The 13,816-nt window shown below is 38.3% G+C and overlaps 3 protein-coding genes across 4 annotated transcripts in view; all 3 read left to right on the top strand.

Annotated features, from left to right (window-relative positions):
* LOC149533677 (DNA replication complex GINS protein PSF3-like) overlaps window positions 1-13,816 on the top strand; it is a 49,863-nt gene that overhangs the window by 23,970 nt on the left and 12,077 nt on the right. The gene's annotated exons all lie outside the window — the stretch shown is intronic.
* Window positions 1,212-2,515, top strand: LOC149533679 (uncharacterized). Its single transcript, XM_089803302.1, has 5 exons — window positions 1,212-1,312; window positions 1,458-1,756; window positions 1,913-2,310; window positions 2,415-2,455; window positions 2,506-2,515. Exons 1-5 carry the CDS (start codon window positions 1,212-1,214, stop codon window positions 2,513-2,515), a joined length of 849 nt encoding a protein of 282 aa, XP_089659428.1.
* On the top strand, window positions 2,498-3,746 carry LOC149533678 (uncharacterized). The gene is made up of 3 exons (XM_089804994.1): window positions 2,498-2,638; window positions 2,749-2,936; window positions 3,032-3,746. Exons 1-3 carry the CDS (start codon window positions 2,586-2,588, stop codon window positions 3,301-3,303), a joined length of 513 nt encoding a protein of 170 aa, XP_089661120.1. The 5' UTR covers window positions 2,498-2,585; the 3' UTR covers window positions 3,304-3,746.

The following is a 13,816-nucleotide window of genomic DNA, read 5'->3' as shown; positions in this document are numbered from 1 at the left end:
AACACTCGCCGAGTTTTTCAGCTCGGCGAGTTTTTGGCCACTTAACTCGCCAAATCAAAAACTCGGCTGGAAGGTATTTACTCGTAGATTAATCGCCGATTACTCGGCTAAAACTCGACGAGTTTTAACTAAAAACTCGCGATTTCTTGGCCCGCGGACTGTGACGGCTAAAAAGGGCACAAAGTTATTTTTTTGCTCATTGTTTGTTGTATTTGCATTGTCTAGAGCCTTGAGGCATGGAGAGAAGAAGGTTTGGAGGCATTCTTAGCTGATTGCAAGTGATTCAAGACGGATTTGAGTGGATTTTAGAGGATTCTAACCGGTTTTCGAAGACAAATTTCTTTCCAGGTATGTTCATTTTATCATAGTTTGAAATTTTTTTATAGTTTTATAACAAATGTTCTTTTGTTTTTGTTGTTGTTTGTAAATGATTTCAAATAATTTCAAATCATTTTAAGTTTAACTCTATGTTTGACCTTTGAATCATTTGAAACCCTAGCTTCTAAGTTTTAACTTTGTTTATTCATTTTTCTATAAATTTATGTGTAGGGCAGCGGTCAAGCATTAAAAAAATGACAAACCCGCAAGAAGAGTGGCCACAAACACCATGCCCATCTGGATATATAGGCACTCGGCCTAAAAATGCAAGAGATAAGGCATGGCGGTATGCCTATGAAGCTCCAAATCCAAATGATATTGGGAAGGTGATATGCATTCCCTGTGAGAGAATTATTTCTGGAGGCATAAACCGCCTCAAATACCACCTTGCAGGCATAAAGAAACATGACTCAAATGCTTGTCTCAAGGTAACTGATGAAGAAAAAAGATTCATCCATGCCCTACTTGCAGCTGCTGAAGAGAAAAAATTGAATAGGGAGAGGGCAAAATTAGCTATGAGGGCAGCCATAGCTGAATCAGAAGGAGCTCCTTTTGATATGCAAGAGGAAGAAGAAGCACTTGAGAACATACCAGGATCTCTTCGTGGCCCACGGATCCGCAAACAAAATTTCTCATTTATCGGTTCCACTTCTTATACATCTCCTACTTCTTCATCATCACCATCCGGATCCCCATCAGGGATAGGTGATTATTTTGTGCCCAGGAACACACCTGGAGCACAACCATCATTAGAGGGCACTGCATGGTTTAAGGAGGTGCATGAGCAAACTGATATTGCAGCAGCTGATTTTTGATTTTTCAACAATATCTCAATGAATGCCGCTGATAGTCCCTATTGGGTCAATATGGTGAATGCAATGACAATATCACGCAAAGGGTACAAGCCGCCTAATCGCAAGGATATGAGTGGAAGGTTAGTATTTTACTATTTAGTAATTGTAAATAATTGTGATTCACTTTAGTTCATTGTTATATTTTAAATCTTAATTGTTATAACTTTTTTCCTAATTTTTTACTAACACTTACACTTTATTTAATATTACACCTAAATTTTGTAGGTTGCTTGACAAAGCGGTTGGTAGGGCAACATTGTTGATAGAAGACCAAAAGAAAGAGTGGAAGAAGTATGGCTGCACCATTTTATCTGATGGGTGGACAGATGGAAGAAGTAGAACCATTATTAACTTCTTGATTGCTTGCAAAGATGATGTGGTGTTTTGGAAATCTGTTGATGCCTCCAACAAAGTGAAAAATGTAGCCACATTGGCTTTAATGTTGGAGAATGTTGTCATGGAGGTGGGAATAGAGAATGTGGTGCAAATAATCACAGATAATGCAGTAGCATATGTGGCAGCAGGTAGATTTGATTTTTTATATTTGAATCAATATGAATTATGAATGCAATGCTATGGAATCTGGAGAATGGTATTATTCAATTTAGATTTGATGTAATTTGTAAATACTAAATATGGAAAGTTTGTTATTGATTATTGATTTTTTGCTAATCTTTTAGGTAGAATCCTCCAAGAGAGGCATCCCACACTTTTTTGGTCACCTTGTGCAGCACACGTCCTTGACCTTCTTTTGGAGGACATAGGAAAACTTGATTGGGTGAGTCCAATTGTGGAAGATGCTAGGCGAGTCACGAAATATATCTATAATCACCCATGGGTTCTCAGTTTGATGAGAAAAGCCACTAAAGGCAAAGATTTGATGAGACCTGCTATGACAAGGTTTGCAACGGTCTTCTTGACATTGCAAAGTATTCTTGACCACATATTGGCTTTGAAGCAAATGTTTGTGTGTGCTGATTGGGTTGCTTCACCTTACGCAAAGAAGCCCGAAGGAGAGGCTGTGGCACGAATAGTGTTTGATGATAGCTTTTTTGCAAAGGCTAAGGAGATTGTGGAGGTAACTTCATTATGTTTTTAGTGTATTCAAGTTTCATTATCAATTCATAACTTACTATGTTATTAACTAATTTGTATTTTTCAAATTTCAAATTTCAAATGTAGATGTCTCTGCCCCTGGTTCTAGTCTTGCGCACATGTGATGGGCAACAATCCCAAATGGGAGGTCTTTATGAGGTCATGGATAGGGCGAAAGAGGCTGTTAGAAGTTACTATCACGGGGATAGTCTCAAATTTGACCCCATTTGGGAAATAATTGATAGGAGGTGGAACAATATGCTCCACCAACCTATTCATGCAGCAGGCTACTTCCTCAATCCCAAATTCAGGTACTATGATAATTGATTGTCCTTGAAGTTGGGATTTTAATAAGTCTTTATTTTACTTTACTTTTTAAGGTTGTGTAGTAAGATTTGATATCATTTTCTATTTGTTTTAGGGCTGATGATTCCTACTCAGATCCTAATGGAGAGGTCATGGAAGGTCTCTCTAAATGCATTGAGAGAATGATATCAAGTGAAGAGGAGAGAGACCTTATTGTGACCGAACAACAAATCTATGTGGAATCAAGGGGTCCTTTGTTCTCTTCTATGCTAGCAAAGAGAGCAAGATCTACTCAAGCACCAGGTAAAGCGTCAAACTTTAAAATTTTTGCTAATTGATAAGTTGTGCTTCTGATTTTTTTTTTATTGCTTTATAACTTTTTTAATTTTGTTTTGCAGATGCTTGGTGGGCAAGTTGGGGTGGCAATACCCCCAATTTAAGGAAATTTGCTCTCAGAGTCCTATCCCAACCTTGTAGCTCATCCCATTGTGAGCGCAATTGGAGCTTATTTGAGTCCATCCATACAAAGAAAAGAAACAGATTGACTCAAAAACGGCTTAATGACCTTGTTTATGTGCACTATAATCTTAAGTTGCGCATAAAAAAGGCACAGCTCTTAGAACTACTTGGTCCGCTTGATCTAGATGAGATAGATCCTTATTCTGATTGAATAGCACAGGAGCCAAGTCCATTGTTTACACCAAATGAGATCGCTGATTTGGAGAGGCAGGCCATGGAGGGGGAGGCTAACGCTGATTTTCAGTTCACTATGGATGACATTGAGGATGAGGACGAGGATGATGATGATTCAGGCGAGGATCAGGCATTACCATTAGGAGGAGATGCATCCTCTTCTAGGATGCCGAGCCAGTCAGTAGGGACGTCGAGCGAGGGGGCACAGCCACAGAGTTCACAGTCACGCAGCTCACGCCCTATCCCAGTGCGGGGCACTTCTTCTAGGACTAGACCCCTTCGCTTTCCTGCTAGTGCAAGTGGAAAGAGGAAGATGTGATTGACATTGTCAAATTGTATTGATGTATTTAGACTTTTAGTATTTACTTCTAGTTTGACAGATTGAAACTATTTAGTAATTTACTATTTTGCTTCCTACCATGAGCATTTTGCATGAGAATGCAATTTTGTACGCATTATACATTTATATATATCTAAACTTTGTTTCTTTCTTTTGTATTGTCTTTAATTAACTTATTAGATGCATCTTCTCATTAAATTTTGCAAAATAAATGTATTTTTAATTAAATTTCAGCGGTTTTTTAGGTTCCCGAGTTTTTTTTTTAAATCGCCGAGTTTTTCCCGATTAAACTTTTGGGGGGCTTGGCGAGTTTTTGCATTTGGCGAGTTTTCCAACTATGGTTTGGGAAATCTACCACCTTTTTGGGGAAGCAACTACTTGGTGGGGAAACACCAAAATTGAACTAAACATTAAGACTACTGATATCACCTGGGATAGGTTTGTCAGTATTTTCAAGTACCGATGGCTACGCAAACTTTTTATGATCAGAAGTTGCTAGACTTCCAAAACCTCAAGCAAGGGAACTTAGCAGTGCATGGATACTGGGAAAAATTCACTTGACTACCTATCGGCATGATAGGAGCCTCATGGTTAGGAAATTTGTCATTTAGCTAAATAATAGAATTGGGGGAGCAGTAGATGTGATGGCTCCATGAACCATAGAAGAAGCCCTTGAAAGGGTAATTCGTCAGGAACACATGGTTAGGAAGGATGATTCCATCAAGGACAACAAAAGAAAGGCTGATTGGAGCGTTACCAATTTTGAATCAGGGGCTCACAAAAAGAGCTTTAAAAGCCTCAAGTCCAACAAACCTGATATCAAGGGAAGTAATAGTAAAGATTCAAAAGGAAATTCCAATAGTAATAATGGCAACAAGGGAAATGAAAGGAGGGGACCAACCAAGGGCTGTTTCACATGTGGCGAAGACCACTACACCAACCAATTTCCTAATAAAGGCACCCTCCAACCAATAATCACTACCTCCCTACCTCCTTAGTAGGTCATTTTCTAGCAGCAGATCCATGCAACCTTGGATAACTGCTAGGCCAAGTAACAGTTGGGCCCCATAGAAACCCCAAGTAAGATTTATAGAAACCCATCTCTATATTAATTGATATTGGAGCCACATAATGTTTTATATCCCCAAAATAATTGAGTAGATTTCCAAAACGAACTGGATTTATGGCAAAACCTTGGATTGTTGAGTATGCAAACTAGTCAAATGCTCGGGCAGACCATATATTTGGTACCTGGGAGCAGAGCCTATATCAAGAGTGCCATACAGGATGATCACTAGCGAACTAATGTAACTTCAAGTGTAGTTACAAGAATTACTAGATAAGAAACATATTCGGTCAAGTGTTTCGCCTTGGGGAGTCCAAATACTATTTGACAAGAAAAGAATGGAACTATGATTCTATGCATAGACTATAGAATGCTCAACAAGGTCACCATCTAGAACAAATATTTACTTCTAAGGATTGATGACTTGTTTGATCAAATGAGAGGAGCAACGATGTTTTCCAAAATTGATCGTAGACTGGGTTAACACTAGCTTCGGATTAAAGGAGTAGATATTCACAAGACTGTCTTTAGAACCCAATATGGACATTATAAGTTTACAGTTCTTCCATTCGGACTAATTAATGCCCCTGTGTTGATGTCAGTTTTGTACCACTACATAACATATAAGAATTGAATACTTGATATAAAATATCAAACACTCAACCCTCTCTTGAAAAGTAAATACTCATGAAGAACATGAGAAAAACTCCAAGGTTCTTTACACTTGTGAATAATAACTCAGTTATATTAATGTGATTTGTTGGTTAATCACGTAGGTAGCCTTATGTTGTTCTTTCTTGGATGTTGAACTTTTGTTGTGACGATGATGAGATCTAGCTTTGCAATGCATATGAGTCCCAAATAATGTTGATGGTGATGATGAAGGGTATGTCTGCCAATGATGCTTCTCCTTTTCTAACTTTCTTCTTGAATGAACTCCAACTACTGAACTACTTGTTGTTTTACCTCTACTCCTATGAATGGAAAGATTAGCAAATAGACGGGGATCAAATCTGATGAAGGCTTACCAGCGGTCCTACCTCCATAGATGCAATGATTCAAGGGAAAAAAAGACTAGATTACCACGCAAGGCTTCCTAACCAGCCGCTAGGATGCTAGTGGCCTAGTTTATAGATCCCTATCAAACATCTACTAATACACCATACAACTTTCCATCTACTCTTACTCTTGCTTAACAACTTTCTTGAAATGAAATTTAACTCTAACTATAGGAAGTAGAAACCATGCAATAATACCAAGTGTCCCTAATCACCATGCAAGTCACAACAATGATAAGAGAAGCAATTTTGGTATTATCTTAAGCAACAATTTTCTTCAACCCTATAACTTTAACTATTGGAAGTAGAAACCATGTAATAACACCAAGTGTTCTTAGTCACCATGCAAGTCACATCAATGATAGAGAAGCAATTATGGTATTATCGTAAGCAACAATTTTCTTCAACCCTTTACAAATGAGAGCAAATGACTTTATATAGGGGCCAAAATTACAACCAATGATAAAGATTAAGAGACAAAATCAACAATCCAGATCAAATCCCAGAAACCTTAATTAGGGTTGCCACCCTATCGGCCAATGAGAAGACGCCACCTCATCAATGGACCAAATAAAAAGGAAAAGTGGCAACCAATGAGAAGGCACCAAAATGGTAGCCAATTAGAATCAGACACCTATCCTACCCAAAAAGAAAGGAGAAATTGCCACTTGGGCTTACATCAAATGATCTTCTAATATAATTTTACCCTTTTCTTTCATCTTTTTAGCCAAGGCAATGAACTTGGCTAGCCTTTCATTGACTTCCTTCATGGGAGGGCAAAGCGTATGCTTCATCTTGAGTTGAGTTGAATTCATCATGTTGCTTGCTGCTTGCAGTGTCTTCTCATGATCCTTCTCATACTCTTTTGCATATCTGATAAAGGCATTGAGGGAGGCAAGGGTGCTCAAATGCTTCTTTTTTTATGGCAACCTTCCCCAACTCATCCAATCTCATTCCAAACTCTATCTCATTGATGTTCTCCTCTTTGATATCTTCATAATCAAGTACAACCCCAACGTTGCTCAACATGGTTGAAATGGAAGTATCAATGCTTGGGCTATGCTGTGTAATCTCATTCCGAATCTCTTCAAGTATCCTCAATCTGATGGTCATGGCAACATACCAAAACTCCACCGTACTCATTCCTCCTTCGTCCACCAACTTGGTTCTCTCCATATATCTCTCCGGTAGCCCAATAAATGCCCATAGCTTGGGAATGGCTAAGTCCTTGACTGGAAGGAAATCCTTCCACTCCCCTTCAAAGTTCAATATTTTTTCTAATAGCCACCAATGATCTGAATGTTGAGATAAAGGAAGGCAAGAGATTTTGCCCATCTTGAATTATATCATTGATCCAATATTTGATTTCGTACAATTGAGCTGATATTTCTTCCATGTTGCTCTTGCTGTCTTGTAGAAGGGCTGCCTGATGCAACTGTTGGATAGGTTGGCAATCTCTCCAATACTTGTTTTCGGCCTCCTACTTTACAATCCTCTCATTTGCTTTCTCAACCTTTCTCTAATTGCAACCATGCATTCCTGGATTTCCTCACACTTCATGTCATCCATGATTCTTCCCAAGTTATGCTCTACTATTTCATACTCCTGGACTACAATCTCATCCACTGCCTTGCTAACCTTTGGTATATCAATCTTAACTTTTCGGTGATCCTCATCATCGCTCTAGATTACCTTTGCCATTGTTTTTGCAATTTGTTTTTGTTTCTCACTATCTTCCTTTTCCACTAACCCTTGAATATCTTCTACTATTCGGACAATCACCACTTTGCCTCTTGGATAAGCATTTGCCTTAATCATAGTGGTGCAGTGCATCTCTCCAAATTTGGATTCGGTTTGACTAGCAAAGCATCACCAATGGCCTCAAGGCTTGGCTTATTTCCTCAATATCAATTGGCCTATCCTATTCTTCACTAGTCACTGTCACATCATCTCCATGTTGGTTCTCAGAGAGAGGAGAGTACTTGGTATTGTTGCTGTAATCGCTTGTTTCCAAATTAATGCTCACCTCTATCGCGACCCCTCGTCCACATGTATTTACCTCTTGGCTCCTAGCCTCAATTATGCTCTCCCTTGACAGTGTTGCATTTTGTCTCTTTGTTGGAGGCTCCTGATGTTCTTTACTTTTCTCAACTTCCAAATTTCTCTTCTTTTTCATAATTGCTCTTTGTTGCTGGCTATTGCCCCCACCTTTTTGTCTGATTGACTCTGTTGGACCTTCTTCCTTCGGTTTCATCTTCTCATAAGTAAGGCGTACCTTCCGACTTTATAATTGCCTTAACTTCTCATTGTACCATGACTCAGTGTGTAGATCAACTGTCCTTGTAACTGCCTCTAAGGAAGGATCTTGATGATCATCCCAATCCATTGGACCCTATTCCATTCCATCCACTATATTATAATCTTCTCTTAGCACGTTTTCATCATCTTCTAGTTGATCGGGAATATCAAGGCCTCTCTATCTGATTGCCCTCATCATGCTTACTAACAATCTTGAGAAAGCTAGCTTCCTCACATGAAAGTCATCCTATGTATTGGCCCAAACATCTTCTATAGTAGGAATATGTTTGAATGTGTTTTCGTGAGATGCCTTGATAAGACCATTAGGATTGAATCCTTGTCTTGCTCTATACTATCCTAGATGAGACCACTCTAACTCCTCCGAGCTGTAAAGGCGACAGGATTAGGGCAAGTATCATTGCCTATTCCAAATGAGAAGGTAATCCCTGTCTCACCTTTAAGTTTCATCATCTTGTCATAATGCTCAAGTTACCTAGCCAGCTCCATCAAAGCTATCTTGTCGGGTGGGTACCTTGGAAGTTTTCTTGGGACAAACTGTTCTTCCTGCCACTTTTATATATATGAATTGTAGAAATTGGATGAACCAACTCCCATACTTCTTAACTTTTGCTTCCGCTTCCGATCAAAGCCTCTTAGCAGGTGCCCCTTGTAATATCCTTACCGTCTCCATGGCAAAGGCGTCATAAAACATTTTATAATCTTTGGTGTTGTGCAAATGAAGCTATGGATAGCACTAATGCACCAAACATTGCCCCGACCCATTGCCAATCACTCCTAAGGCCTTAAGTCTAGGATTTTCATATAGTCTCGCAATCAGATAGAAAAGATAGGATCCCATATAGAATTTCTTTTGATTTTGTACTATCCTAAGTTGCAACTCTAAATTTTCACTTATGATTCTAGCCCAATAAAATTTTCTCTTTCCATTTTCAATCTCATCAATAAAGTAGTACATCCAGTTCTCAAATTGCATACCTTGAGCCAAGCCCATGATTTGGTTGAGAAGCACAATAAGGTTGCCATATTTTGATTTAAAATCTGACCTGGTGAGCTTTGATGACTTGGTAACTCCCTTCTTGCCTTCGTGTAACCAATTCTGTATTAGATAAATGAAGTAGGCCTTCAGGTTACCTTGAAAGAACTTGGTTGTTTGATCCATCGTTACCATTGTCAGGCCTCTATGTTGGGGAATATTAAATACTTCTTCGACCACTTGTCTGCTAATGTTAGCCTACACTCTCTTCCCTTCATCAAAAATGATGGACTTGGTTGCAATATTAAATTGGGATGTACGCTCCATCACCAATTCCGAACGAGGCAAGATAGGAGGGAAAGTCGGTGCATGTACAATTTTGCTCTTGTAGATCTTTTTCGCCAAGGGGAATTGTCCTTTTTTCAATCTATCCTTCAACTGTACCATGTTCATCATGCCAATATTGGTGTCACTTATTCGCCTCACTTTCGAGAAGAAGGTGGTCTTAGCTATCATGTCTTCCTTGTCTTTTTTGGTATTTGTTCCCTTTGGGTTCTTGCTTGCACTAATGTCTACCATCCTAAACACTTATTTCTGCTCTTTCGTTCTAAATGATATGGACTACACTTATCAATCTCCAACTTTCTTTCTATCGATGGAATCTAGCTTATTTTTGCCTCTTCGAGTCCTATCTTTACACTTATCAATCTCCAAACTTCAATCCCAGGGGTGGGACTACCACTTATTTCCGCCTCTTCGTTACCTTAGGACGGACTACACTTATCAATCTCCAAACTTCAATCCTAGGGTGTTCTACTTTATTTCTGCCTCTTCAAATATCCTATCATGAAATCTACACTTATATCCTATCATGAAAGCTACACTTATATCTCCCAACTTCAACCTAGCAATGGAAATGATGAAGTGGTGGATGATGAGTGCAAGAAGAAAATAAGAGAAACGAACCAAGCAAGAACAAGGAATAGAATCTGCCTTTAAAACCGATCTTCACCTCTAAAAAAATGAATGGGAATTTTACCTTAAATCTACCTTTACCAATAATCGGGCCCTCTTCAAGTTCAGATCTGATTGTGAAAAATTCAATCCTCCTTCCAAATAATGATGCCCTAGAAAATGAATTGCTTGCAAAATCTGCCCTCATCACTGAATCTTGACCTCCATGCCAAAATTGCCTAATTTGAAGAAAATTGCCGCCCTAGGGCAAAGAAAAAATCTGCCCTAAATCAGAATTTTGGTTCTCCAAATTCGCCCAAAATTGCCAAAATTCAGACCTTAAATTGGCTTGCCTCTCCATCAAATAAAATTGCGATAAATGGAGGAAAAAATCGCTGTCCTAGGAGGAAAATCAAACCTCCAAAAATCGCCCAATCTTGTAAAAAATTGGACCTCTTCACCACAAATTCGACCTATGGTAGAAATTGCTCAACCAAGGAAGAAAAAATCACTGCCAAAGAAGGCAAAATCAAGCCCCAAAAATCGCCTTAGCTAGAAATTCGCTTCTTTAGAAGAAAATCTCTCAATCTTGCAAGAGGAGGTGGAAAGAATGAATGAGGAAATAAGAGGGGAAAAACCCCTCTTATACCAAACCTTTTGCCTCTCCAAGTGGGCTGACTTGTTTGGAGGAAAAATTAAGTTAATCCCTCAATTAATGTCCTAGATTTAAATGCAACATTAAAATTACTTAGCCCAATAGTGAAAGTAGCCCATTTGATTGCTGGTTTGATCCGAATTTGCAAAATAGAAACAAGGCAACCCTAGGAGATGTCAAAATTTTTATTTAACAATGCTTTGGTAATTAAAATATTATTAAAATCAAATCTAGCAAGCCAAAATCGATTTTCATTTCCAAATTATCAATTTCCTTTAACATTTCTAAAATTCTCTAGGCAAAATTTCAACCAAATTAATGTGATTTTGCAATTTAGTCCAAATTCGATTTTGCAATGCAATTCCAAATTTTCAACAAAAATAAATCCTTTTCCTAGTAATTGAGATTCAAACTTCAAAAAATTCAATTTCACTATCAAAAATTTCTTTTCACCAAAAAATTTCAAGATTTTTCAAAACAACTAAATCTAACAAATTCATTTTGAAAATGCTCAAGCTTATACAATTATATCAGATTTTCAAAAAAAATCCGTCTAAGTCCAAATTTTGCAATTTTATCCTACCAGATATCGTCTTAACTATCGAGAAAATGTTGTTAAATTCCGTTTGGCCTAAGGATAAAATTACACATTCTGGAAAATCAGGTTTAGCACAGGTGAAAATAAACCGAATTCCTCCTAGATTTCAAGACGTCCAAGGTGTAAAAATTATCAGTTCAAAAACTGTTGGACCATTCCAAATCTTGTTAAGGCAACCGAAAAATTTTCAACATTGTGAAAATTGTGAAGGCTTGCCCGAAAAAGGGGGTCCTCAAAAAAATTTGGCGCAATGGTGTGAAAACCTCACCACACCTTGCAGCTTTCATGAATCTCATGAATAGTATATTCTAGGATTGCTTAGACAAAATTGTGTTAGTTTTTATCAATGATATTCTCATCTATTTCTAGAATGAGGAGCATCAAAAACATCTTGAGATAGTTTTGTAAAGACTATGCTAGCATATTGTTGATGCAAGTTTTGTATCACTTACATAACATATTAGTAATTGGATATCTGATATGTAGTATCAAACATACAATTCCTCTTTTGAAAAGTTATTGCTCATGGGATATGAGAATAACTCCAATGTTCCTTACTCTTGTGGATACTCGCTCAGTTTTATCAATGTGATTTGTTGGTAATCACGTAGGCGGCCTTACACTATTCATTCAAGGATGACTTGGGCTTTGGTGGAATGATGGTGATGGTGATGGGTTTGTGAAATATGCGGGTGGCAGATAATGTTGATGGTAGTGATGATGGAGGATGTGTCTGCCAATGGTGGTGTTGATGGGAAAGCGATGGTGGTGGAGGGTGAATGGGTGTGTTCTGATACTTGATTTACTCCTCTAACTTCCTTCTCTCTAAACTTCGACTACCCAACTGCTCACTATTTTACTCCTACTCCTATGAATGGAAGGTTAGCAAATGGATGGGGATCGAACCTAATGAGAGCTGACCAGTGGCCTCACTTTCACAGATGCAATGATTCAAAGGAATAATAAACTAGCTTACCACACAAAGCTTCCCAACCAGCCGCTAGGATGCTAGTGGTCTAGTATTGATCCCTATCAAACATTTACCAACGCTACCATACAACTATCCATCTACTTCAACCTCACTTAAACAACTTAAAAAACTTGAAAAGAAATCTAACTATGTGGAAATAGAAAACATGTAATAATACCCAATGTTCTTAATCAACTTTTAAATCGCATCAATGAAGAAGAGAGCAATTTTGGTATTATCTTAGCAACAATTTCTCCAACACTTTACAAATGAGAGCAAATCGCCTTTTATAGGGGCCAAAAATACAATAGACAGTGGAGATCAAAACAAGATCAACGATCCAGATTGGATCCTCAAAACTCTAATTAGGGTTGCCACCCCATTGGCCAATGAGAAGCTGTCACCTCATCAATGGACTAATGAAAAAAGTGCAAAGAGTGGCAACCAATGAGAAGGCACCAAAATGGTGGCCAATCAGAAATAGACACTTGTCCTATTCTAGAATAACGGGAAATTGCCACTTGGGCTTACATCAAATGATCTTCTAATATAAATCTTCCCTTTTCTTTCATTTTCTTAGCTAAGACAATGAACTTAGCTAACCTTTCGTTAACTTCTTCCATAGGAGGACAAGGTGTGTGCTTCGCCTTGAGTTCCGTTGACTTCGCCACGTTGCTCGTTGTTTGTAGTATCCTTTCGTGATCCTTCTCATATTCCTTCGCAAATCCAATAAAAGCACTGAGAGAGGAAAGGGTGCCCAACTGCTTTTTCTTGATAGCAACCTTTCCCAACTCATCCAACCTCGATCCAAAACTTGTCTCATTGATATCCTCTTTGCCAAGGGGGATTGTCCTTCCTTCATCCGTATCATGTCCACTGTACCAATATTGGTGTCGGTTATTCTCTTCATTTTCGAGAATAAGGGTGTTTTGGGCATCATATCCTCTTTGTCTTTCTTAGTCTTGTCCGCCTGGGATTCTTATTTGCACTAACATCCTCCATGCTCATCGCCCCATTTCGAGATGGTCGAGTGGTGGACCAGAAGACAAGTAGAACCAAGGGAAGCAATCTTAAGACTAGAACGAAAGAAGGATGTCAGCTTAAGGACCCCTTGTTAGAGTAATTATTTGTTTGCACTTATTAATTAAATCACTTTGATTTAATTAATTAAGTTGCCTATTACTCTAGTTTGCTTAAGCTATCTTGTAGGTGCATATAATTAATATTTTATTAATTATATTGTGCAACCTAGCTTTTTTAGGCTTTAGGTTACCCTTTTCGGGTTTCTATCTCTTTTATAAGGATTGATCTCTTTGTATTTTTTCATTATGAAGATCTGTTGAATAGTATTTTTTTCGTCTGAGTTTCTCAGATCAAACCCTTACCTCTTTTTGTCTTTTTCTTCTTTGTGACAAGTTTTTTGCATGCAGGTTTTCTTAGGTTTTGTGGATTTGTTGTGCAGTTTTGCTCAAATGCTTCATGGTATCAGAGCCAGATTTGCTGTAGCTTGTTCGGTGTTTCAAAGAAAAGAGAGAAAAAGGGTTTGGCGGATCAGAT

This window comes from Cupressus sempervirens, chromosome 10, assembly GCF_028749045.1.
Source record: "Cupressus sempervirens isolate cs-2001-9-10 chromosome 10, ASM2874904v1, whole genome shotgun sequence".
NCBI lineage: Eukaryota > Viridiplantae > Streptophyta > Pinopsida > Cupressales > Cupressaceae > Cupressus > Cupressus sempervirens.
This window is presented reverse-complemented; position numbering and strand designations above follow the sequence as displayed.